Below are 27,063 nucleotides of genomic sequence, written 5' to 3'. Positions count from 1 at the left end.
ATTAAATAAGATTATGCATCTAGAAAATGCCCAACAAACATCCATCATCGTTGGGAGCGAGGCCTCGGGCCGTGTGTGTGTGTGTCGCCTCGGGAGCGAGGCCTCGGGCCCGGTGTGTGTGTGTGTGGGAGCGAGGCCTCGGGCCCGGTGTGTGTGTGTGTGTGTGCGCGCGCGCGCGCGCGCTCCCAGGTGCCTGAGCCTGTGTGCATCTGTACTTTCGAGAATGGACACCTTCTGATTTGAGGCAGTGGCTGTTGAGTGCAGTTGGGAATTTGGACTTGGGCTTGAGAGCCTGGGCCTTTGCAAGGCCTGTGGTAAGTCCAGCATTATTTGCTTTGTTCAGACTTTACCCCTGGTGCTTACTGCAAAATTCAGGATAATATTCAGGGGTTGGAAACATCCTCAGGTCAAATGGGAGAGCTTCCTAAAAAAAATTTTTTTTTTTAATCTCTGTACCCAATGTGGGACTTGAACTCACAACCGCAAGATCAAGAGTCGTACGCTCCACCAGCCAAGCCAGCCAGGCTCCCCGAGTTTCCTACGTTTCTAAAAGGACAATTTTTCACCTAGCATGTTGGAAGAGGAGTTTTAGTCCCATTCTGTCTATATAAAAGCTGAGGGCAAGTACTTGTTAGTTGAATGAGTTTGTGTTGGCGGAAAAGTGTTGGAACAAAAAAGATTTTTGTGAACTTACATGATTTCCTTTTTTGGCTAGAGTATGACACTCTTTATGGGGGGCTTTGAGTCCTTAAAAAAATTACACCAAAAATTTACATTGGTTGTAAGAGTGTAGGAAGAGACAGATGAGCCAAATAAAATTGCCCACGATTTTACCATGTAGAGGTAGCAATGCTATTATTCTGGTGTCTTCTGATGTCTGTAGTATGTAGATATATGCTCCTTAAGGTATTTTTATGCGGACATGGGCTCGTGCTGTTGTCTTTTAGCATCCCTGTTTTTCAACCAGTGATACATTGTGGACATGGATGTCTCTGTGTCAATAGATCGTTTCTTGATTCATTTTTAAATTTTGGAAGTCTTTGGAATATAACTAAAAGTTGCGGGCTGGCTTTCCCAAGGGAGGGGGGCAAGGTTGCTATAAATGTAAATCATAACTCTTAAAAATTCTAGGGCAAGTTGATTTGCTTTTTTCTAGTTAGAAGTTTTCGTTTCTGTTTTTTTAAAGATTTATTTGAGGGACGCTTGGGTGGCTCAGTCAGTTAAGCATCTGCCTTCAGCCCAGGTCGTGATCTCAGGGTCCTGGGATCGAGCCCCATATCAGGCTCCCTGCTCAGGAGGGAGTCTGCTTCTCCCTCTGCCTGCTTTTCCCTCTGCTTGTGCTTTCTGCAAATAAATAAAATCTTTAAAAAAAATTTAAAAAAATAACAGATTTATTTGAGAGAGAGCATATGTGTGCATGGGGGTGGGGGGCAGAAGGGGAGAGAGAATCTCAAGCAGACTGCCTGCTGAATGAGGAGCCCAACCCCATGACCCCAAGATCATGACCTGAGCTGAGATCAGGAGTCAGATGCTCAACTGACTGAGCCACCCAGGCGCCCCTCTAGTTAGAAGTTTTTATAAGGAGGTGCTGAGGGCCCCACACTTTGGACTCCAAACTGTTCCTGAGTTTGGACAAGCTACCAGATGCTTGCACCCAGTGCCTCTCTCCTGTCCTCTGACCTCTCCATATGGGGCTCTTGGCCTTTTGCATTCTCGGGCTATCATGAAAAAAAGACCTTTGTTAGTAATGATGGCTTTTGGGGACATGCAGTCGTGCAGTGGTTATAGGATGTCCTCTTCCTGGGATATAGGACCAAGTACGGGTCCAAGTTTGCCGGTGCAGACCTGGCCTTCTAGAATGACAGCCTAAGGCTGGAAGGATCCTGTCATCATTTTGCAGATGAGCACCCAGAGAACCTTGGTCAGTCTTGTGCCCCGGACTGACATCTGTGTCTCCTGCCCCATTTCCTGCAGCACAGAAAGTGGGGGTTCCTTGGTGCTGGGAGAGTGAGGATGAGCCTTCCTTAACCGTAGTTGACTTTTGTTTCCAATTATTTCTTCAAAGTCTCTCTACCTTGAGAGCCTTCGCTAAAGGATGGAGTACTAATGATCGTGATAATTAGTCTATATTACTCCTACGGTGAATGTCGAAGCTCTTTTGGAGTGTTGTTTCAGTTAGCTGAACTGGGAGAACAAAAGCAGAGCTGGGCAGAGGCTTCTCTGCTGTTATCTATGGGACACGCAGGTCCCCACCCCGTGTGTGCTGTACGTTTGCACACGCAGTGAATGTGCACCGTGTATTCCAGCACGTGTGCTGAGGCCCCCTGATTTAAAGCTGGGACTGCAGAAACAAAACAGAAAAAGCTCTGCTTGCTAAGTTCTGTTTTAAGAAGTACTTTCGTCACTTAATAAAATAGCTTTTCCTCTCTTGAGGCATCTAAAGAGAGGAGAAGTGAGCCTTAAGATAAATTGTTTGCCACGTTAAGTATACTTCTGTAGCTAAAAATGCCTTTGTGGTTTAAATTCTGAATGCCGCCTCTATTCCTAAATTAATTTTCACTGAACTGTTAACCTTTGTTTTCTCAGTAATGAATGGCTCCAAGAGAAACGTAACGTGCAAATGGCTTGGCCAGACTCCATTACTGTGTGGGGACAATAAGAAATGTCGTCACATGACGGTTGAAAAGAGATTCCCTGGTTGCCCCAATGTGCCCATGTGATTATTTTAGGGGATACAGGCTGGTTGAATAAAATCCGTAGCTATTACTGCGTGTTACAGGTAAAGGGCTTTGCAAACACACAGTGCAGGGTAGGGTCTCCTGGTGTATATGTCAAATATTTAATGGTCAGATTCTCAACAGTTCATATTATTAAAGAAAAAAGAAGATTGTACTTCCAGTGACGTCTGAAATGATTTCTACTTGTGGATTTTTTTGTCAATTTTGTGTTCATTACTGGCTTTGGAGTGAGCGGCGTGGCATCGAGGTTGATCTCCTTAACTGCCCAACTCCGTCTGTGCTTCCGTCCCATTGCAGGGCAATTACTGAGGAAGAGGCTGACTCTGCCCTCGTCCCCGTCTCACAGGGCCGGGGATGACCGATGAAACCCTAAAAACAGCCCTCATTTGAATTAGTGACATGGGAGGGAGGGCTTTGTGTGATACATGGGCAGGTAGAAGCTAAATCCGGTCTACCCAGTCTGTTCTCTTCACGTAAGAAATATTTTGAGAAATGTCCTGGATGTGGATGAGTGGAAATACAAATCACTTGATTCACATTTCTAGTTTCATCCCAACCAGACCCGACTTTTGCCCAAGATTGGAAAATAAATGACACCGTGGGGGTTTCCCACATGAATTATTTATATCTGTGCACTTAGCATTTCTTGTAGGGTACGTAGGACACCATGTCACGTCACAGACTCCTGCTGTTGGTTTTTCAAAGTAGAACTATGTCCCCGAAATGTAAATCACAGGCAGCACCAGCCCTAGACCAATCTGGTGACAGAGGTGGGGGACCCCAGTGAGATGGAACATGAATGATTTTGATTTATTAATTCAGAAAAATACCTTTTTTTCCCCTTTCTTGGTATTTCCTATATTTTGGTTCAGCTTTTAATCTTTTTAATCTTGAAATCTATCTTGGGAGAGGTTATAAGTTTTTCACACAGTATCACTTTTGGTGTCTGCATTGGCCCTTGGTGATGGTTTCTGGGTGCTGCTAGCGGTTGGAACGGAAATAACAGACTCAGGGCCCATGATGGGTTGGTGCTGGGGGTGGGGAAGGAGGGAGGTGATGGGGGCCCCCCCCTAAGGTCCATGGCTTGGCAGTAGCGGAATAAGGATTTGACTCGAGCCACATTGTCATAGCCTCGTAGTTACTGAGGCTGGGGGCAGACTGAGCTGGCTCTCAGCTGGGAATGGGGGTGTGTGGCAAATGCCGGGATACGCAGTTTCCTTTCTCTTCCTTCTCCAGAGACCCCAGGCCAACAAATCAGCGCATCAACAAGCACGTTAACAACGATGTGAACCTTCGCATTCAGAACTTGACCATCTTGGTGAGAAACATTAAGACCTACTACCAGGTAAGGGCTGGGAACTCTGTTCCCCTGGGGTTCTGCTGTGCATCTGGTGGTATCGTCACTGAATGGTTTCCCCCACAGGAAGCCGAGAGGAAATGGTGTTCATAGTTAGGTATCTGCTTGCTCACGCTTAGTGTGTTTTCACTTGCATCCTTTTTTTTTTTTGGCATTGTGGGAAGGGTGTCAGATGTTGGATCACTTTGTCTAGCGAATGTCCTTTGAGCTGAGTGCAAAGCATTGTGCCCGGTATGGTGGGGGCCCCAGGGATGGTCCTTGATTCACGGCGGCGGCCCCAAGCATGCTCTTGAATGCGGACCCTGACGTGGTGTAGCCCACAGCTGAGTGAGTCTTTGTTCAGGAGCAACCGAAAGGGTGGAGGGAAAGAAGGGACCACAGAAGGGTTATGTTCGTGCCCCCAGCTTGTGGACAGGAGCACTGGGGTTTGTGGTGTGGAGTGACCACTTCGCAGGTGGTCCCTGTGTCTCAGCAGCAGATAGGTGATGGGTTGGGCAAGGGGACCTGATGGGGAAGGGCTGTTCAAATATCCATCCCAGCCTTTGGAAGGTCAGGTGAGAATCGTTGACGTTGATGGGAAATAGATTTAAACTGTGTCTCTCAGAGCCCTGGTTATTAAACTTAGCATGAACCTTTTCTCCACCCCCCCAACCCCTGGTGCATTTTTCTTGAAACCCCAGGTGAAACCCTAGTGACTCTGATTGACTTGAGGGTTAGGGGGCCCTAGTGTTCTCTGCTCAACACCCTCCTCTCCCGCTGGGGCATCTCTGTGGGTTCCCAGGACCTTAGGGAACACGGTTTGAGAACCACTGCTCAAGAACAAATCTTTTCCAGAATTCATGCTGGGGCTTCGCTGATTCCTTGGGCAGACTCTGCCTCTGGGACCTGTTCTTAGCATCAGCTTCCTGGACTGTAACTCATCTCGGTGCTGGAGTCTAGGGGCATTTTCAGAGTGGTGAAGTCCCTGTCAACATGTGGGAGCCCTCGGGCCACTGTGCTTCGCTCTCTGTCTTCATGCAGTCGTTGCTGGTTCTGAGGTCAGCTGAGGCCTCATGCTGCATGCTGGGCCGGCTCCTGCCGAGGGCTGTGGTTGCTGCAGAAGCCCTCCTTCTTCTGACTCAGTACGAGTTTGAAGACGGAGGGGAGAGGAAGGGAGTAGACAGTGTCCTGAGTTTTCCAAGATGATTGTTTCCATCCTACTCCCATCGAGGTCGGGGTGCATGAGAGGGGGTTACTGTGCTGGGATGCTTTCCCTGTGTGGCCAGTTCCGCAAACCACCTGTGCTCACAGCATGGACCATTGGTGGCCCAGCACTGTGGACTTCCTGAGCAGACTCTCTGAGGCTTAGACCCAGCCCCATCCTTTTAGTCCCAGATAGATGCCAGCTGGGCTGAGGAGGGGGGCCTGGGCGAGCTGGATCTCTGGGGCTGAGTGGCTTGGTTTTCCTGCCTGAGGGGTGCCACACTCAGGCCCAGGCATGCTGTAGACAGGTGGGAAGTATTTAGCGAGTGTATCCCTGGGGATGGCCATGGGCAGGGGAAGCTGAGCAAAGGCAATGGGGCTATTAGTGAACTTGGGTCTGGGCATGGAGGGGGCTGTCTGGTGGCTGGGCCGGTGGTTCAGCATGTCCTCAGGGCTTGATCCCTATCTGCAGGCACCATTCATGGTGAGGTGCTTTGATGCTGTGTGCTAAGTGCAAGGGGAAGTGGATGGTGTAGGTAGCTCAAGAGACCCCTAACCCCTGCTGCAGAGCGGTGAGGAAGGCTTCTTGGAGGAGGGGCCACCTGAGTGGAATCCTGGTAGGTGACTAAGTTTCCGTGTTTGGAGGGTCATGGGAAAGAGAGAAGAGGAAAGGGGGTGGAGGTAGAGGAAGCCATGGAAGCATGAAACAGGTCTGTCCTTGATCTGTCAAGGTCCGTGTTTCGTGCAGTTGCTCAGCAAAGGTCTGTTTTATCAAGTTTCAGATGACTCCAAACTTGGGAGGATGTGAACATGAGAGATACAGAAATTCGGAACAGGCTTGCAAGGCTGGCCAGAGCCAGTGGCGATCGCTCGACAGGTGTATCTTGGGCCGCAGGTGTGGCTGGGAGGTGGTAACCTCTCCTTGGTGGCAGCAATGAAGCTCTTGGTGGGGGCGAGCTCTCTGTGAGCAGCATGCAGCAGTCAGGCTCTTGCCGCAAGCTGTTGGCCACGCAGGGGCTGTCCTCTGCTCTTGCTGGCCCAGGGAGTCCCGTGCTGGTGGTGGGCAGTGGATCTGGGCTGGCCCGAGGGAGCTTGACACCCCCTTGAGACCGTGTCAGTTTGGAGGCAGATTGCTGCTCTGTGTAGAGTTCCAGAAGATGAGACACAGGGGGAGGAAAAGATGTCTCGCCCATTCTCAGGGCCCAGAAAGACTCACAGGTAGAAAGGAGGACCCTGCATCCTTGTTCTGCTTCTGCGCTGTTAACTCTTTGGGGTTGGTGTGCGTTGGCAGCCCCAGCCCGGGGCAAGGGTTTGCTGCAAGCATTTGGCTAAAGACTGCAGAGCCGTCCCTGCTCCTCGGTCAGTCCTGCTCCCTGGGAGAAAGCTAGTGGGCCGCTTCCCCTCTGGGCTGGCACAGGTTAGGTGTGTGGGCAGCTCTGGGTATTTTTTTCTTTCCGATTTATTGTAAAATAAAGTTAAGTCCTGGTCCTATAAGTAATAGGTGCTCTTTATGAACAGCTTGGAAAATAAGTAACAAGAAGAAAAGAACCACCCACAATCCCACCACCTAAAGACAATCCCTGGTAACATTTTTACTGTTTCCTTCCAGTTTTTGCATGAATAGTTTTTGTTTTATACTGTTGTGTTCGTGCTGTATATACAATTGCATATCCTGCCTTTTCCCTGCCCCCTGACATTCGAGTGTAAACATAATTGGTTGTTATTATAAGGGGTCATGAAAGAAAGTTTTCCAAGAGGAGTACTGCCTGAGTCCCCTTGTGAAAATGGCCCCTCAGCTTGGGAGGGCTCAGGATGAGGCAAGACAAAGGCTGTTCCTTACTGTTGCAGTGTGGCCTGGACGGGCGAGAGCTTGCCCCCCGAGTAAGTGGGACTCCCACTTGCCTGGGGCATTTTGGTAGACTCCTTGAGGTCACGGAATCCAGCCTTGGGTCTTGTTTGCCAAGCAACGGTTCTGCCCACTGGCTGTCCCCTTCTTAGGCACCATGGGGCAGGGACAGTTAGGATGGGGACCTCTCTGGAGCAGCACGGGGTTTATCGCACAAGGAAGCTCAAGTTTTGCCTCTGAAAACCTGTGGAGTTGGTGACTCTTGACCTTCTTCTGGGGCAGACAGTAGACGGTGGGTGAAAACCAGCATGGCCGGACTCAGTCTGACCACTGGTGTGTCAGCCAGGGTGTCAGGCTGCCTCCTGACCTGCTGCTTGGACTTCTGTGGGGCTGGGGCCTAGAACCTGCATTTTCAGAAGTTCCCAGCTTTTGGTCTTACCATCCTCCCAGCAGGCTGGGGAATCAGTGGACTTCTCAGAGCGTGGTCCCCAGACCTGCAGCATCAACATCACCTGGGAACTTGTTCGAAATGCCGATTGTCAGGCCCCTCCCCAGATCGGCTGTGGAGGTCTGGCTGGCTGTCTTCACAAGCCCTCCAGGTGATTCTGATGTACACTCTCGTGAGAACCAAGGGTTAAAACTGTTTCTAGTGACCTCCAGAAGAGGCATCTTCGGCCAGGTCCCCCCAGGTGACTCCTCTCCATCACGTCCAGCAGACGAACGTCTCATCTGTCCAGGGACAGGGAAGTAGAGAAGAGAATGCTTCGTTTAGTTGCTGCCTTTTACGGAAGAAAAGGCTGACGGCGCAAGGTGGAGGTACCCACCCGCTGCAGGACGAGCCTCCGCAGACGGAGGCACATCTGCTGGGAGGCCTGGAGGAAAGGCAAGCTTAGACCAGACCTGCATGCTGCCTCCAGCCACGTGGCGGGCCAGCTCTGAGCCCCGCCATCACATGATGTTTGTTTTACTTGCTCAACAGCCAAACTCTTTTTCCTGAGTCTTTTTTTTTTTTTAAGTTAAATTTTAGATTTATAGAATGGTTCTTTTTATATTCAGGTTCTTGAGTATTAAATGTATGTTGATTTGATAGTGGAGCCAGTGGGGGAGTGATCTCGTAGAAGCAGAAGTCCCTGGGGCAGCGATGGCTGGTGTGTGTTTATTCCTTGGGGGTTGTGCACGGTGTCCCACTGCCATTCCCTGCCCCGGACCCCCGCAGTCCTGTTCCTTCTCCCAACAGTTCAGACCTGCCGGTCACGTGAAGTTACTGAGGCTTCTTTGGCCTTATGCCAGTGGGAAGCACTTCAAACAGTGACCTGGGTAAATTCAGCGTGTGTTGATCTTTGTTGTCAGGTGTATATAGATCTCTGTCCTGAAATCGGGACCCTCAGGGGGATGTGGGGACCCACCTGGAGAACTTACCCTGAGGTGAGAAATGTGCAGAGTTTCTTGGAGCTGCTTCCCTTACGGATCATGTGCCAGAACAGTCTGCTTTCCTTCTCTGGGCTGGAGTTCTCATCTGTCCAGAAGAGGATGCGCCCCCCGTGGGCCTCAGATTCCACAGTCACACGATGGCCAGAACCAACCAAGATGTACAGGTCACTTCCAGGAAGCTTTGATTTACGAGGTCCTTGAACTTGGCTCTTCTGAGCTCTGGTCTCTCACCATGGTCAGAAGGCTTGGACCGACCCAGAATGTCGGGTTTTTTTTTGTTTTTTTAAGATTTTATTTATTAGAGCATGAACAGTGGGGAGGGGGAGGAGGAGAGAGAGAGAAGGAGAAGCAGGGTCCCTGCTGAGCAGGGAGTCCAACGTGGGGCTCGATCTCAGGACCCTGATATCATGACCTGAGCCCAAAGCAGACGCTTAACCAACTGAGCCACCCAGGGATCCCGAATATTGTTCTTTACCTCGGAAGAAATAGCAGAATGAAGAGTCTGGGGTTGCTTTATCTTCTGTAGTCTTTTTCTTTATTGCTTTGAAAAATTAAAGTAGTACAGATGTTTCTAATGAACACTTGTGTATCTCTTAAAAATAAATATGAACACATGAATATAGTTCATATCTGCTTGAGGCTTTTTTCTCCCCTTAAATAAAATTTCTCTTATCAAAGTCCCCAGGATGCCTCCAGTGTGTCCAGTTATCCTTCCCTCCCTCCCTGGAGATAATCCTCATTGTTAATTTCGTGGGTATCCAGTTCACATTTTTATACTCTTGCTCCATGTATATATACCTTTTCCCCACTCAGCATGTTTTTGAGATCTGTCCATTTTTGGTGGTGGTTGTATTAGATAAGCATGGGCTGACTAGTTAAAATTAGAATTAGCTCTAGAAATATGTGCGCTCAGTTTGAGACATGAAAGACACTTCAAAAGTAAGAATAGAAGGAAACGTACATTTGATATTGTTGGTGGGAACATGGAAAACTCGCATAGCTTTGTCTCATTCATGTGGTCAGTAGGGTTCAGTTAAAGTGAAGCCTCCGTAGGTGGGTGTGGCCTGCTTTCATGGATAGGAATGGTGTTCAGGGGAATTTACAACAGTCCACACAGGCCATTTCTACAGTACCAGGGGAATTTGCTTTATGACGAGCACAGTGTATCCCATTTGCAGGGGAGAGCTTTCGCCACTGTGTGGTTTTTTTTCAGATTTCCTTATTTTAGAGCGAGAGCAGGAGCAGAGGGGGAGGGGGAGGAGAAAGAGAAGCAGACTCCCCACTCAGCTCGGAACCGGAAGCTGGATTCCGGATGCTGGACTCTGGACACGGGGCTTGATCTCGTGACTCTGAGATCACGACCTGAGCTGAAATCAAGAGTCGGACACTTAACTGACTGAGCCACCCAGGTGACCCTCTTTTTTTGGTTTTATAGAGGAGGGCTGTGAGGTTCCACCAGAAGAGGATGGATATTCTTGATTTTGTAGCTTATATTTGTAGTCTGAGGGACGTAAAAAGTAATATCTCTTATTATAAAAATATTTTCTGATTGCAGATTGGGAGAAATAAGGAAAATTAAGTTCACCCATTATCTCACCACTTAAAGATGCCGTTGTTAACATTTTGGTATTTAGGCCTTCCATCTTTGTGTCTGTGTGTGCATGGGTTTCAAAGTGTGGATCACCTTATCTATATTATGTGTAACCTGCTTTCTTATTTACTGTGTGGTGAGCGTTGTCCCATGTCATTAAATGTTCTTTTGTAATAGGAATTTTAGTGTCTACATGGCAGGCCCATCATGTGGCTCTACTGTTAGGTTGATACTGAGTTACTTGTGTCTCAGAATCATAAACACCGCCACCATGAACATACTTGGTACTTCACCCTTCCACCAAATGTTTTCATTTCCTTGGGATAAACGCCTGGTATGGAATTCCCGGGTCAAAGGGCATGAATACTCCAAGGACTTCTGTTCCTCGCTGCCAGGATGTCCTTTCTTGCCGACTTGCCCGTTCGCGTCCTTTGCGTATTGTGTTAAGGTACGCCGTGTTCTGTATTGCTGTTGAATGCATGATGAATATTTCGGTGTCTCTGCCATGCGGATGAAGGTCTGAGGTTTTTACTGTATGCCTGGGTGAGTTTCCTTGCATTGGGAGTACTGTCGGAGGCTGGTTTGGCGTCTCCAGCAGGACATCCTCCCGGCGATGGTGGCGCGCAGTGGCGGCACGGTGGTGAGGCTGGGTGGTCTTCATCAGAGAGGCCCCTGCGTCCTGTCCCCAGGTCAGCAGTGGGAGCTCTCTTTCTGCTGTGAACTTGACCCGGGAACTTTGCTGCTTCCCCGTGCCTGGGAGCTGTCCGTGTACAGTTCTAGAGGGAACCTTCCAGATTATGTGGGGAAGTGAGCCCGAGAGGGACAGTGGTCTTTGTGGACCCCTCCTTTCCTCTTTCCTTCTCACTTCCTGGCCCTCATTGTCTCTAGGGTAGTGATGAAATGGGGGATGAGGAAGCTCTGGGAGCCCAGAGAGGTGGGTGTCCCTTGCCAGGGGCTGCCTGGTTCTTTTCTCTTTCTTGTTCTTAAGGTCCTTCTCCATGTCTGAGATGCCCACATCTGGTGGCGTGGGAGAGAGGCCAGGTAAACCAGCTGCTGTAACAGTTGGGTGATCAGAGCCCAAGAAGGGCTAAAGCTCATGGGGAGCTTTCTGGAGTGGGTGACACTTGCCCTGAGTCTTGGAGGATTGGCAGGGAGCTAGACTGGCAGAAAATGGGATTCATGGGGGGATGTCCTTGGAGAGGAAAGGCACCTGCAAAAATGTAGAGACATAAAATAGCCTGAGGGCTGATTAGATCACTTCAGGGTGGCTAGAGGTTGGGTGTCTTTTGCGGGTGGTGATGGGTGAGGCAGGAAGATGATAAGGTGCCGGGGCAGGAAGGGGGCAGTGGATGGCATGCTGATGAATTTAAATTTCATCCTGAAGGACTCCAGAGTCTTTGGGAGAATTTTTAAAAGGGAAAGTTGAACAAAGGAAATGCTGGCCACCATATCAAGAATGGATTGGTGTCAGGAGGGAGTTGGGGAGTCAGGGCAGATCATGGGGGCCTGGACCAAGGCAGGGGCAGAGGGGATGAGCTCTGAGAGATACCCATGGGGTATTGCCCACGCGGGGCCATGGACAGCAGCTTGCTAGGTGCCCCACCTGGAGCACGCATCTGAGGGCAGGGTAAATGTTTTCCCGGGCCTCGGACCTCTGAGGTCTGCAGCAGATCTGCCCCCACTCCCACCAGGGCCTCGGGGTTCAGGACCTGCCCCATGGGGTCTGAGTGGCAGTGGCTCTGGGTCAGCTGGGGGGGGGGCGCTGCAGGAAGGTGGCAGCTTTCAGGGCCACTAGAATTCCCCTTTTCTACACTAAACAGAAGGCATTTGCTCCTGACCTATGCCCCTCCCTGTCCTGCTGACCAGGGATGGAGCAAACAGGGCTGAGGACACCTGGTCATGTGCTTCATCACCCCAGACCTTTCCAGAGGCAGGTTTTGCTTCTGCAAAATGCGAGATCAAGTGTCAGATGGACTTGATTCCTTTGTCTTTTCTCCTTTTCGTTTTTAGAAGAAATGTTGTCAAGGCATATTGAACAGTAAGAAGGGACTTTGAAATTCAGCTTTTTGCCCCGGTCAGAAGCTTGCCAGAAGGTAACAGCGCCTCCTGTGAGCCGGGCTTAGGCTCTGTGGGGAAGAAATTGCTGTCTCCATTTTACAGATTAGGAAAGTGAGGCTCATCAAGTAAGATCTAGAAACAGCCCCAGAGAGCTGCAGGTTTCCTCGGGTGAAATGTCTTTCTGAAAATCTGGCTTTCTGCAATCCATCATGGAGGGAGATAGCTTGGTGTTGGCAGAACCACTGTTGTGTGAAGGTGGGCAGGGCCCCTCAGGATCTGCACGGACACCAGGGTGAGGGGGTTCTTGAGCCAGAAGTCTCGTGTTGTGGGCCAGGCTAGGAGTGCTGCTTCCTGAGGGTCTCCTGCTTAGGCTCCCCCTTGTTGAAAGCTAGATTTCACACCAGCCTGGAGCCCCAGAGCCCCAGAAGAAGGGACCGGATTGCTTCAGGCACCTTCTGAAGTCAGCACTTTGGGGTTGGGCCGTGGGTGGGATGCAGGGACCAGCTGGCCTCAGGCTGCACCCCCAGAGCAGCGGGAAGCAGAGAACCAGGGCTAATTGCAGAGGGTGGGGAGGGGTGAAAGGTGGGTCTGATGTAATTAGTGGAGCTGGAACTTGGCCAGGCCATGGAGGCTGAAGGCGAGGAGGAGAGAGAGACAGACACACACACAGAGGCAGAGGAGGCGGGGAGAATATGTGTAGACACCATCTTTCTGGTGTCTGTGGGCTCCCCCTCTTGACCTTGAGTCCAGACCCTGGATCGTCGGGGCTTTCCCTCCTGGCCCTGAGCTGCCACGCTCTCCTTCCCTCCAAGGGACCGTGGGCTGCCACCTGGCTTGGGCACAGCACTGAGCACGCATGCCCCGTACAGGATTGGCCCACTCAGACCTTTGTATCTGCAAATCCGAACTTTGTCCTGGCTCCTCTCCTTCCTCTGAATGGCACTTCTTTCCAGAATCCTGGTCTCTCACCATGGATTTACTTCTCTATGCCTTTTGTTCAAGGTTTCTCATAGCTTGGGGCCATGCCTTTAAGAAGTGTCCTTTTTCCAGCCTGGCACAGAAGAGACCCAGGGGTGGAAGTTGGGGGGGGTACCCCCCTCACAGAACAAGTGGTCTGAATTTGTGCTTCCAACAAAATATCAGCTGAACCACGACTGTGAAGCGCTCAGATGCTGAAGGTGGACTGGGGTGCTTTTAGGGGGAGCGAACGGGCCTCCTTTTCAGTTAGCTCTTGTCGGTCACACATTCAGAACTGGGCTGTGAGCGTTCAGGGGCGTGGGAATCCAGCACTGCTGGGTGAATGAAGGTAGAAATGTATTTTGCTGTACACTAGACACCAGAGACGTGTAGGAAGTGGGAAGAGGTACCCATTCCTTTTGTGATGAGGAGGAGGGAAATGGATTTCTTGTTTTTAGGGGGGAAAAAAAAAAGTCTCTCCCTTGCCTTGGGTTTTGGTGTTCAGTGCCAAGATCAGCATGTTGGATGTTACAACTACTTTGTCAGGAGGAGTCTCCGAGGAACTTGCCTGGGCAGGCTGCGCCCCTCCGTAGAGCCGCCTGCATGGCTCACCTCCAGGGTTAATAACAGTTTTTGTTATTCAGCTGTTCTTTTTGGAAAGGCGGGGTTTTTCTTGCGACTGCACTGTAGCATTCAGGGCCTTGGTCCTTTCCCTTTATGGTCTTATTGGAGTCATTTTTCTGGTTTTGAGGAGAAAGACTAAGGAGGATGAGGAAGTGCTTGTCTGAAATCGGTGGGTTCACCAAGGATGATAGCGGTGTTGAAGAGGCCCCCGATTCGGAGTTTGGTGGTGATATTTTGAGGGCAGATGGAGGTTTCAGAAGGCCTGCCAGCTACACCCCGTTCGGGATTAGGTTTCTCAACAGGTTAAGGGGGGGGAGGGGAGGTGGTCTAAAGAGAGGGCCGTCCTGTGAGGGAAGAGATGGGGCACAGTGCGGCCTTGGAGGCCGGGAAGCCTCCCATTGCTTCTGTCCACCCGGAGAAGAGGCAGGGCTGAAAAAGAACAAGGCCTTCTTCACTGGGGGTCTCAAAACTGCCATCCAGGGAGCACAGGTCCCAGAGTAACCAGAAGTCTCCCGCCTGTGTGGGGAAAGCAAGGGGCTTTTATGAGAAAGAAGGGGGAATTGCATGATGTAGATCGGGGAGAGAAGAGGAAAAAAACGGCTAATTGGGGCTGACTGGCTGAGCTGCTTCTGATTACTGTCTCATTGATTATTTTATCGATGCACCAAACAGAAGTGTCCCGGGTATGTGTTAATGAACCTTACTGACCTCCTGTGGTACAACTGTCAGTTGGCCTGTTGAAATGTTATGAGCAATTGCCTGTAGAACTCTTGCCCCTCTGGCCCAGGTCAAGAGTTCATGCGTTGGAAAGGAAAATGGAGCTTGAAAATGGGATCTCTTCTGTCCAGAAATTTTATACAGTTCCATCCACACTTCACTGGCCGCCACCCGATGGGTCCTGGTGTTGGCTCTGGAGGGGGAGGGGTCAGGTTTGCTTTCTCACCTGGGGGGAGGAGGTCAGACGCTGCTTCGTGGAAGTGGATGTGTGAGCTCGGGGATGGGGGGGCGGGTGAAAGCCAGGAAGGCCAGGAAGGTGAAGCCAGAGGGGAGAAGAAAGAGATGGAAGCGTGGGGAGCGAAGGTGGAGGGCAGAAGTAAGGGCAAGCCCCACTGCTTTGTCAGGTTGGGTCATTGAATTCTTGCAGGGGTCTAGAGACTCGTGCATCATTGTTACTACCGTTGTGACTTAGGGTGCATCGTTTAACTTCACCTGTAAAATACGGGTGACACCATATTGCAGGTTGTCGTGACGCGTCACATGAAATAATGCCAAGTTTCTTGAGGCCGTGAGTGTTAATAGCGGTAGCCCCCAGGCTGACTTTGCAGTCGGTCTGTATCCTGCAGCTGCAAGGGCCAGGCACAGAGAGCCAGCAAGGAGAGGCCCTGCAGGCCTGTCTGCAGAGGCAGGAGGTAGAGGCGTGGGTTTCTTGGAGCTCACCGCTCACATTTGTGACCTTGGGGACCTTCATCTTCCGAGAGTCTTATCTGAGAGGAGGGTAGTAATAGCGCCTGCCTTAGGACTGTGAGGGGGGCTGAATGAGGGCCTTGTGCAGGTACCACGGGGGTAAGATGCCCACTGGTCGGGCAGAGGGGTCGTGAGCAGATCCGCCTCTCTGGGCGTGCTTCATTGGTTTATTAGTGGGTGGATTGAGGGAAGGGCCCTTCCCTGGGGTCCACTGTGATGTGTTTGGATCAGTCCAGGAAGCATGCACATATGTGCTTGACTTGGCCTACACATTTTTCTCCTCTGTGATCTTTTTAAGTTTACTGTGTGCTTACAGTGCACTCAGCGTCTTAGACCCATTATCTCACAATTTTATCTGCCACCAGCAGTGAAGTATCTTAAAAGCAGGCACGGCATCTTTGCGTCTCGCCATACCAGCGAGGAAACGGGTCTACCAGTAGTGTGTATTAGAGACAAGACACAACACAACAGAACCCATGACTCTGGAGTGAGTAATTCAGAAAATCAGTCAGTCCTGGCATTCGGGCAACTCGTTATTGTACTGGGTCTGGACCCAGGGTCCTGTCTCTAGGCTAGAATGGCCCTACAAAGTTTGTTCTGTGTCCCTTGAGTGCCTGACACGTATCGGGGACTTAGGACCTGACGGTTGAGGAGATCAGAGATGCGGTGGGGCGGGGTGGGCTGGGGTGGCTGGGGCCTTTGAATCCCACTCTTCCAGGGCTCCCCTGCTGCTTTCACGCCAACCTGTAGGCTTTTCATGTGGTGTTGCGCTTTGTTGATGGACATGCCATATGTCAGGTACTGGGGAGGCTCAGTCCCTGGGGGGTGGAAATTACATTGATTGTTTTCAACTTTGTCTAGCCAGAGTGGCTCCCCTGAGCTTTGTAGTGTTTAGGCTTAATGACTTTAAAACTTTAAAAATGAATGCCTCCTTTCTAAACCACAGCAACCAAACAGGCTACTCCTCCTGCTGACTTCCCTTTACAGTGTGGAATTGTGGCTGCTTCAGTTATCAGAAACTCTGAAGCCAGTTCGGCACTTCTGGTGCTAAGTTGGTCTTCTAGATGCTTCTCCCGCACCCCTTCCCCCTTTACAGTGAGAATTTGTGATGCTGGAATTTTATAGACTAGAGCTTACAGAATTGGACTTTTCAGATGGAAACTAAGTTGCAGCTGTGGATGTCCCAAGGTTGAGATGCCAAAACAAAGAAGAGGTGGTGGTTTCTGATAAGTCCAGGCTCTTCTTCAGCTGCCTGGGGCAGTTAATTCTGAACGGCTTGCCCACATTGTCCGAGGAAAGCAGATGGGGACGGAGGTGTAGGTCACCTGGGAGGAAGAGGTGCTTAGATCTGACCTGCTTCACCCATCATCACCTGTCCCTACCCTGGTTTTTTCCTTTGGGAGGTAAACTCTGAGGCTTTTACCTTGTCTGCCCCTGGCCCATATCCTGGGGAGGCCTCTGGACAGTGTCCTCCCCATTGTTGTGCAGACAGCAGGCAGTGAGGTCTCTCCTCCCCTGGGGCAAGCCATCTGACCCCCTTGGAGCCATTTCCTCCTTCGTCCGAGGGGGACAGCTGCCCTTGACTCCCTGGGTCAGAGAGCGTGCGCCAGGATGTGAAATGCCCAGCGTGGCACCTACTGCCGAGCTGAAGGCTGGTGCCGGTGGACTGGACCTGTTACCAGGCTGTAGCGCTGACTTTGCCCCCTCCGAGCCCCCGCCCCTTCCCCCTACACCCCTGCGTCTTGTCTTGGCACTTTCTCCCATCGGAGCACCTTCCCTTGGTCCACCTCCATGAACCTGTGTTTAATTATTTTCCTGATCCCCATCATTTCAGCGCCCGCCTGCTTTCTCTGGGTCCTGCCCCAGCTTGCAGGTTTTTCCCAGGGCAGGAACTGGCAGCCTTTAGTCCTCCCGGGGACTGGAGGGTTAATAAACGCTGGCTGTTGGGCCACCCTGCTACTTGGTGTGATCCCAAGAGCTGTGTCTGGAAGCAGCAGCTGGGGGCCAGGCTGAGAACTGCTCCAGGCAAGCTTTACAAGGCAGGCCGGACTCCAGTGTTCCCGCTGTAGCTCATTCCCTGCATGGAGACTCCGGGTCTTTATTGACCCTGGGACTCAAAAGGTGGGATGCATTGATTTCTAAAGGCAGAGTCACTTTGAGGAGCCCTTTAGCAGGCTTTTTAAACAGGAAGTAATGGGAATTGTCACCAGCAGAACCTTCTTTTCCCTGTGAAAGTATCCTCCTCTGCTTCTGACTGAGGTTTCCCTCCCTGCTCTTGGGAGGTCAAGGTCAGGACATGGGAGTTCCATGTTCATAACTACCCTCCACCTCCAAAGGGTATTGGGTTGGGTTCTTTTGGGAGTTGGGAGGGGGCGGGCACGTGGTGGAAAAGGGGTGATCCAGTGCCAAAGTTATAGGTCATTTACGTCCCCGGTGTGTTTGAGCTCCTAGGTACAGTCTCTGGAAGGGAGAGCTTGAACCACCGGGGATAGTTGGTTGGCAGGAACATGGTCAACTGGGAACAGCTATTGTGGTGGTCCTGGTGGTGGCTGCCACGCTGAGAGTCCTCAGAGGGCTGGGAGCAGCCAGATGGAGTTGGGAAGTGAATTCATGATATAACTCTGAAATTGGAGTGTATGTTCAGATTTGGATGGGAAGAGTTGAGAACGTGTAAGCGATAACTACCAAAAGAAAGAGAGAGAGAAGAATATGTTATGTTCAGGAAAATTGAACTTTTAGTCTTTGAGTAGGCTATCTGATTTTAGAAATCTTTGGCTTAAAAAGCGAGGAACAACACCCATACTCATAGAAGCATTATTCATAAAAGCCAGGGGGTGGAAGTAACCCACGTCTCCATCTGTGGGTGGATGGATAACAAAATACATACATGCAATGGAATATTAACCTTAAAAAGGGAATTCTGACACATCCCACAGCATGATGAACCTAGATGACATGGTGCTCATGAAGTAAGCCAGTCACAGAGATACAAATGCTGCGTGATCCCACTTCTGTAAGGGACCTGGAGCAGTCAGATTCATTGAGATCGAAAGCAGAATGGTGGTTGCCGGGGGCTGGGGAACAGGGTGGAGGGAATGGGGAGTTACATTGTCCAATGGGATAGAGGTTGACTTTGCAAGATGAAGAGAATTCTGGAGGTTGGTATAATTGTGAGTGTACTTAACACTACTAAACTTTACACTTGAAATCGGTTAAGATGGCAAATGTGAATGTGTATTTCATGTGGTTTTATGTTGTGTGTTCCACCATAGTTTTACCAAAAAAAAAAAAAAAGTACTGAACCCATACCCTTTCCTTGTGGAGGCCCCAGGTCCCTCTGCCTTCTGGTTCAGATTGGGGGCCTGTGACCCAGGGACAGGAAGTAGGATGTTTCCACTCCTTTCTGTGGGCTTTGGAAGAGTCCCTGTGTTGTTTTGGATTTATTTGTTTTTAACTCCTTTGGGCTCTGGGAATCCCCGTAATAGAATGAGACCGGCTGTTGGGTTTTTTTGGTTTTTTTTTTTTTAAGATTTTATTTATTTGACAGAGAGAGAGACAGCAGGAGAGGGAACACAAGCAGGGGGAGTGGGAGAGGGAGAAGCGGGCTCCCTGCTGAGCAGGGAGCCCGACTCGGGACTCTATCCCAGGACCCTGGGATCATGACCTGAGCCAAAGGCAGACACTTAATGACTGAGCCACCCAGGCGCCCCTGGCTGTTGGCTTTTTTGCATATGATGCCTGGAAGTTGGCTTCAGTGACACTTTTTAGGAGGATGCTGCAGGGGTAGTTGTGGGCTTGCTAGGGTCTGGCCGTGTGGATTTGACACAGCCAGTTAGAGAATCAAGAGGTTGGATTACTGCATGCTCTCAGGAAACCTATGTATCACAGTCCCAAGGATTTCTGCAGTGGGGGGGCTTTATTTAGAATTGACACCTGTGAGATGCCTGCATTTAACACAGAGCTTGAGGCATGCTTTGGGTGTTGCACTGAGTTAGATTGGGTCCCCACCCTCTCTAACACGGTAATGAGGTGGAGATATTGAAAGCATAAATTAAGAGGAGGAAAGAAGGTTTTTGTGGAACATGTGGCTATGTGCCAGACACTGGTCTCGAATATTTTCTGAAGGAATGAAGGGAGCATCTAATAAGAACGTACGTGATGTTGATCATCAAGGGCTTGAAACCCCAGCCCCGGCTTAAGAGCGGCGTGTGTCTCTCCCACCTAGGTGGCTGGCTGACCATGTGTGGCTAGTTGAGCAGCATCAATCAGCATTTCTTTTATTTCCCTTTCCTTTTTCCTCCATCTTTTCTTTTATTTTTTTTTCCTTTTTCTTTTCTTGTTTGTTTTAAAAGAATAACCTTTTCACCTGGAGTCAGCATAGGGGTTTTTCCACATCAAAGCAATTAATCTGAAGTCCTGGCGGCCAAGACACTCCTGTGGATGATGGGATTGTCCTAGGAGATGAGGACTTTTTAGAAGCTCTTGCTTAAATCAAACCAGGCTTAAATTGTCAGACCAGAAGCATCCCTTTCTCCTTGAAGTCCTTTGGGTCTAGGTCAGTGACCTCAGCTTTGAATTTGGGATCACATCTGTCTAGAAGAGCAGGCCATGACTCCCCCTCCCCCCCCCGTGGGAGAAGTAGTCCGTGACCCCCCCAAACCTTCCTCACGGGGAGGGTGAAGAGGGAGCTGGTCACCGAGGTGACGGCACACAGGCCCTCCTATTCCCATTTTAGTGTCTGGACTTGGAAAGTGGATGGAGCTGTTTTTCCTCCCAGTCCCCCCCGCCCCCCGACCTAGCCCTACATTGACCTATAAAGGCCCCACTGCACTTGGCTGTTGCTGCCACAGCCTTAATATGAACTAATTGGACCCTCCTCCAGGTGGAGGACAGGCATGCTCCCTGCGTTCCTCGGTCCGTCCTGGATCTGTGGTGGCCTGACATCCAGACTAATATCCTGCCTTGGGTTGGTGAACAATTGCCGGGGGAGAGGTCCTTTTCCATCTGGAAATGAGCTTTTTCCGAGCCTTCCTCCCCGCCCCCGAAGGAGATCTTGGCCTGCTCTACAGAACCAGGTATCTCGATGCTTCCTTTTCTGCCTTCTATTGTTACCACATAACAGGGTGGTATTCAGAATAAAACTTCACATAAAAAGAGAGAAGGCAGATGTCTCCCCACCATCCTGCCATCTCAGCACATTAAAGTGGTTGGAAGTTCACTGACCCTCCCAGCCTGTGGCTCTTCCCTGGGAAGGGAATCTCTGGCTTTCGCAGGGACAGCTGGGGGTTATTAATACCCAAGGAAGTGCTTCACACAGGCCCCAAAGGGGAGGAGTGAGCATCTCTCTCCCCAAGCATGCTTCTGGGGCACAGCCCACTGTGAGAACAGATCTCGGTCTTTATTTGGTTGAAACGTCATGTGTTAGAGTGTTTCGAGCCTTTTTTAGTCCTTTTCTGTGCTGCCCAAGTGGCTGACAGCTTGCCATGTGTATTTCTTGTTTACAGATCGGTTTGAGAGCTTTCTGTGAGCTGCTGAGTTACGGCCTGAGCCGCAGACACATGCACGGTCTGCTCTGAGCGGTTGCTGTAACTTGGGTCTCGCAGGAACGGCTGAAGTCCTCGGCCAGGATCTAGAGTCACGAGGGTGGAGCGCGACAGACACCCTGAGCCTGGGGTGTTTCTGGGGCTGGTGCCACCTGGTACCTGCCCGGACCTCAGAGTTCAGGGAGCCCAAGGATGTAGAAGCAGCATCGAAGCTCTGGAAAGCTGTGCTGAGGCTTTTACCTGGGAGAGGGGGTTGGGGTGGGGGGAACGGAAAAGTGGGAGAAGGGCTTGGCTGTGGCCACACGGTGAGTCAGTAGCCGAGCTGGAAATCAGCCCTTCTCCGTGACATGACGGACCTCTGCTCATACGTTGATTGGGGCTCACTTGCCACCCCGATCCTCTCTCTTGCTGGCCAGAGGCACGGCTGGGACATGCCTGGGGCCTGATAATTGTTCCTCAGTGATGGTCATGCTCAGGAGACTGTAACGGGGGTGTTTCAGAACAAGCCCCAATGGGGTGTGGCTGGTGGTGTGAAAGCCAGAAGGGAAATGAGGAGTGGCCCAGTGCGGTGTTCTCACTCCGGAATACCCGAAGCTCCTAAAATGCAGCATGTGGACCCTCCCGCCCCAAAGTGAGAGATTCGGCTTTTAGCTGGTCCGGGTGGGCTTGGGTATTAATACTGTTTAAAAGCTCTCTTAGATGCTTCTAATCAGATGATTGTGATGAGCAGCCAGGCTGAGAACCACTCATCCTGTTCAGCCTGCTCCTTGTTTAGCAAGTGGGGAAACAGAAGCCCAGGGCCATGGAGTGGTTTTCTTCTGTCCCTCCAGCGATTTGGAGGCAGTGGACAGCTGAGTCTAGGACCCGAGGCCTGGCTCTCTGTCTGCCCCCTCCTTGCCTTGTTTCCCGGTCCGGCATCAGCCGGGAGATCTTCATGAGGCTGCGGAAAGTTGCCCGGGTGGCTGGCGTGCTTGCGTACTTCTTGTAGACAGATCGACCTGAGAACGCCCGAGTTTGCTTCTTGGGGCCATTTCCCAGCCTAACAAGACAGGGCAAGATGGCTCAGGTCTTTGAGTTTGCATCTGGCTTTGGAACTTCCGGGGCGGGGGTGGGGGAGTGGGGGGGACAGAAAGTGAGAGCTCATATGCATGCGGCAGCTGTCAGCGCTGTCCCAGAGTGCTTTTGTCTAGAGTGGGGTTCTTACAATGCACGCGGCTCAGGCGCTTTGGCCTGAGCGGGTTTCTGGGAGAGGACACAGTGGAGCCATAAACATCACCGAGCCCGTTGGCCAGGCCCCCAGAGCTGCAGGCTCCTCTACCGGGTCTTCCCATCACGGCAGCGCTGCGGAAAGCACCAGAGCTGTTAAAGCAGGGGACCAGGCCTAGCCTCCAGGGGCTCACCTTATCAACACAGGCCCTTTGAACCAGAACTGGCTTGTCCTTGTGCCCCTAAAGATAAGGCTGGAAAACATGCTGTTGCTAGCGACCTTGGAGGTTGTCCTTAGGCAAATGTATTGCTCCTGTTTGGGTGTAATTATCTTGTTTTAAGCTTTAACCATCCAGAGTGTCAGATGCTCTGCTCCCATTTTGCTCCTTCTCCGATGGAAGGCTTTTGCAGAAAACCCCGGGTGCTCATTGCCCCCAGTCACTACTCTGCTCCAGGCTGGCTGCCTCTCAGGAAGCCCTCCCTCTGCTGAGGGCCTGCTGTGTGCATACCGCTCTGCGTGGCACCCCTGAGAGGGTCTGCGATGCGGGAACTGAGGGGCCCAGTGGTTCAGCAACATAACTAGGCTGAGGTAGCACCTTCACCAGGTTCAGAGCCCAAACTACCCGATGGCAGATTTCACAAACAAGTTCAATGATCTTTGCACAAACACTTTTTGTTTCCAGCCCCGTGGTTTGTTTCCTTTCCCAGCACGTGTCCTTGTGTTAGAAGCCGCCCATTTTGACGTGAATGGTTGCACCAAAAGCTGATGTCACCTTGGGCTTGTCACTCTACTTCTTTGTGCCTCAGTTTTTCTCGTTTGTAAAATGAGAATAAGGTTGGGCTGAGGATAAATAAGTCAACATATTGAAGAGGGCCTGGCACTTAGTACGTAAGTGTTGGTAGTCACTGTCATGATTGCGTCTGAGAGTAGAGGAGGCCCAGACCAGCCCACTGCGTCGGGTTCTGGCTGCCTTCCCTGGCTGGGGGGGGGGGGGGGGGGCATAGGTAGCTCTAAGGCCCCTGAGGTGGTCTAGGGGGCTACACTGGCCCTCTGGGTCCCTCGGGTCATCCCAGCACAGGGTGTGAGGAGGAAGGGTGCCAGCCTAGGGAATTGGGGAGGATCTCCTCCGGTCTGAACAGTCGTGCCCCTCCCCCCCACCATGATGTGGGCATCGTAGGAAGCAGGCTGCACGGGCAGAAAACAGATTGGCCCCTAGAACGGAAACTGTCAACCACCAGAGCAGTGGGGAATCAGGATGTGACCATGATGAGGACGTGTGTGTGCACGCGTGTGCAAATACACACAGATCCTGTTGGTGCTGGCCTGAGTCTGCTGGCCACATTTACGTTACTTATAGGTTCATCGTAGGAGAGAGAGAGAGAACACTCAGTCATCAGAGGATCTATAAAAAGTGTGCGGTGAATGGTTCAGGGATTATCACCCCCATTTTACAGGTGAGGAGATGAGGCTTAGCTTCATTTCCATTGCCAAGTGGCTTACTCAGGGTCACAAGCAGCTCGTGGGTGTCAGACCTGAAACTGGAAACCAGGCCTTTCTGCTCTCGATGCATGTTTGCTTCTCTGCTGTGCGGCCTCTGAAGTAAAAACGCACATGGGATTTTCTAGGTGATGGGAAAGGCGGGCGGGGATGCGCCACAAGCAGCAAGCCTTGTACCCCATGACATAAATGGACTTGTAAGGCCCCAGAATAGGGGCACCTGGCGGGCTGAGTTGGTTAAGCCTTTGACTCTCGATTCTGGCTCAGGTCATGATCTCAGGGTCGTGAGATCGAGCCCTGGCGTGGGGCTCCACACTCAATGTGGAGTCGGCTTCAGATTCTCTCTCTCCTCCTCCCTCTGCCCCTCCCCAGCTCATGCACACATACTCTCTCCCTCCCACCCCTAAATAAATAAAATTTAAAACAAAAAACTAAAACCCCCCGAATATCCAGACCCTTGGGCATACCCTGCACTTCCCAGGAAGGACACCAGCTTCTGGCTTCAAAGCCATCTACCAGCTGGTGACCTGAAGCCTGTCTCCAAGCCCAGGTTTCCTGGGGGCCATGGAGGGATGGAAACCCCCCCCCACCCCCTCAGAGGGCCAGCAGAGTTGCAAGACACCTGGCACCTTGCGAGTTCCTGCCCGTTGACTCCCTTTCTCCTTTGAGACTGCAGGTGGTTCCCAGCTTCATGATGCATGCCTGGAGACTGCTGTCTGTCGGGACCGGAACCAGAGGTGGTCTGGACCACGGGTCTGACGGGGAGGGGGTGCTGGGGAGGGCAGCCACGGTGCGGGGGGGCATTGCTGCTGTTAAAGTTCCCTGTTTCAGCAGGACAAGAGAACGCTGCATATGGCAGAGATGGGAGAAGGTGTGTTGGGACGCTGGTTGGATGACATTTGTTGGTAGGCTCCTTGTTTTCCCAGCTTGTTAGAAGTATTCAGAGTCCTGTAGATAAAACAAACCCTGGCCAACAATGCTTTGGAGTCTTGGAGACCCTTGAACCTTAATCTCAAAGCAGTACCAGCCTGGGGCACATGCTCCTGGTGGACCTTTTCTGTCAGAAAGGGAGAATTTGTGGGTGCTGGTCTTAACCATGTGGTTCATTAGGAAAGGCTCTTGGGGATCTAAGTGCTCACATTGCAGTGCTTCATGGGGAGAAGTTACTTTGTTTTTTGTGTTTTTTAAAGATTTTATTAGCACAGAGGTGGGGGAGGGAGAGGGAGAAGCAGACTCCCCACTGAGCAGGGAGCCTGACACAGGGCTCGATCCAGGACCCTGGGATCATGATCTAAGCCAAAGGCAGACGCTTAACCAACTGCGAGCCACCCAGGCGCCCCAGGGAGATGCTAACAAAGGAAAAGTTTATCTTTGGAGATGCTGGGTGGTTGGTGACCTCAGAGCCACCCCCATGCTGTGGGTTTGAGGTCTCACCGGATCCAGTCATGTGTCCCCCTGTGGGGTGACCGAGGGTGCAGTGGGCCTGGATCCACATGGGCTGTGACCAGGGAGGAAGGGAAGTGAGGATTTCAGAGCCCACCCGGATGAGCCTGATTCACCAGCTGGTGCAGGAGTGTGTGGCCACTGGGGATGTAGGGGTGTTGGTGGAGGAGTAGTGAACTGCCCTGTCCTGTGCCCGCGCATAGCTCACAGCCCAGTAGTGGGAGTCAGGTCTTTCCTCCTGCGACTATTTGGAGGATCCCCATGGCTTGGATTTTGATGCCTTGATTCTCTCACCTTGGGCTTCCTGGAGGCACGAGAGCACCACGGTCCCCAGCTGTGGCGCTCTCCGAATGTCTCCCCAGGATGCACCAGTGCGCCGGGGTCTGCAGCCGTGGCTTTCCAGAAAGCCTTCCCTCACACGGGCTGCCGCCCTGGTCTTCATAATGGAAACGGAGGATGCTGCCGTTCTGCAGGCTTCACGGTGTCACCTGTTACTGGAGGAGGTGACGCACATGGACGGAGACATTTGTTTCTGTCTCCCCGGGAGAAAAACGGATCTCCTGTAGTTTGAGGTGATCACATTTCGGGGGTACCTCCTCTCCACGGGTGGCCCCCGCTCCCTGTCCTAGCATGCAGCTGACAATAAAGTGGTTCATGACCCGCGGGAGCGCTTGTGTCTTTTCGCAGCGCTTCATTTCTCCCCGAGAACGGCGCTGTTCCCAGGGGTGTCCGGTTTCCCACTGCCATTCACCAAACACAGTCTTTAAGCGGCAGAAACTAGTTTTGCAGCGTAAACTGATACTTCCGTGGGGATTCTTCCGAAGAAGGATGGGGCAGCTTAATAAGTTACCGGCGGACCTTTGAGGAGGCCAGATGACCCTGGCTCCTGGCCTTTTCCCCCACCCCCTTTTTCTCCGGCTCCTTAACACTTGAGTGCACGCGCAGAATGAGGGAGGGCCTTGCCTCTCCTGGGCGTTGGCGGGGGAAGGGCTCGATCATCAAGGCCAGTCTTGCCTGGGGCCCTTCACTGTGAGGACCCCCCACTGGAGCAAGGCCGGCCTGGGCTTTAAACAGACCCCTTGGGAGGATGAGCCTTTCTGTCCACCTGACTGTTCCAGGCTGGTGAGGAGAACGGGGCTCCTGCAGGCAGCTGTGGGCTTTTAAGTTTCTTGGTTTTGTTTTTTTTTTTGCAAGGTTTGGCAGGAAGGCCCTGGAGCTCGGGAGCACGTCAGGTGCTGAGAGGAGGTGCAGTGAAGCATGGGAGCCAGACAGACCCTGGGGTCCTTCAGCAGATCTCAGCCTGACCTCAGAGGCTGTAGCACGAGAAGCTGGGCTGAGGGAGGGCAGCCCCAGCCTGGGAGTGTGGGGGGCAGGGATTTCAGCAGGGAGGACCTTGTTCTCTCCCTGAGGGCTTTGAGGGTAAGGGACAGGCCCCCAAGCAGGGGTGACCACCTCCTCTCCCTCCTATGGCACAGGTGTTTAAAGAGGCGCAGTCTGATGAGGCCGTGTGTTCTGAGTGGGATAAATCAGGATTTAAGCCTGGTGTGGGCAAGTCTGTGCCTCGTGTCCTGGAGGGCTGTGGTCTCCCCTTGGATTTTCTGTAGACCAGACAGTCTGTGGGACCCCGAGGAGCCTCCCCTCGTGCCTCACCCCTTCTCAGGCTGAAGTCAGATGGGGTTTTATCCCCCAACCTTGGCAGCTGTGTGTCTTTCCTCCTCCTCTGCCCTCTCCCTTGACTGCTGGATGCTGTAGGGCGTAGGGTGGAAGGGGCTGGGCCCTGGGCCCCGAGGAAGGATGGAGATGGCAGACATCACCCCTGCTCGAGGAGCTTGGGGTTAAGGTACCTTCAAACACAGTGGAGGCAGAGGCTGAGCGGGAGAGGAGACCGCCTTGTCAGGGCCTTAATTTGGAGAACACTTCAGAGTCCAAATACTGTGGGGGAGGATTCCTTGTTCCTACTTTGTGTGTAGTCTTCCCCGGGTTCTGTGTATTTACAGTGTCCTTAGAAACCATCTAGCCGGGGAGTGGCAGATGGGTTTACGCTTGGGTGCAGGGGGAGCGTTGTGGCAGCCCGGAGTCCTGTGTTGAGAAGGGCTGAAAGGCTGTGACCTGGATCTGTGGGAAA

At 51.7% G+C, this 27,063-nt stretch overlaps 1 protein-coding gene across 1 annotated transcript in view; it reads left to right on the top strand.

The window, feature by feature from the left end:
• The window catches only part of CCDC88C (coiled-coil and HOOK domain protein 88C), a 124,202-nt gene that overhangs the window by 4,169 nt on the left and 92,970 nt on the right, over nucleotides 1-27,063 (top strand). The window contains exon 3 of the mRNA XM_036097516.2: nucleotides 3,975-4,083. Within this exon, the coding sequence (XP_035953409.2) occupies nucleotides 3,975-4,083 (109 nt within the window). The remainder of the gene's footprint in view (nucleotides 1-3,974; nucleotides 4,084-27,063) is intronic.

This window comes from Halichoerus grypus, chromosome 8 (assembly GCF_964656455.1).
Source record: "Halichoerus grypus chromosome 8, mHalGry1.hap1.1, whole genome shotgun sequence".
In the NCBI taxonomy this organism is placed as follows: domain Eukaryota; kingdom Metazoa; phylum Chordata; class Mammalia; order Carnivora; family Phocidae; genus Halichoerus; species Halichoerus grypus.
Note: the sequence above shows the minus strand (reverse complement) of the source record. Positions and strands in the feature narration are given on the sequence as shown.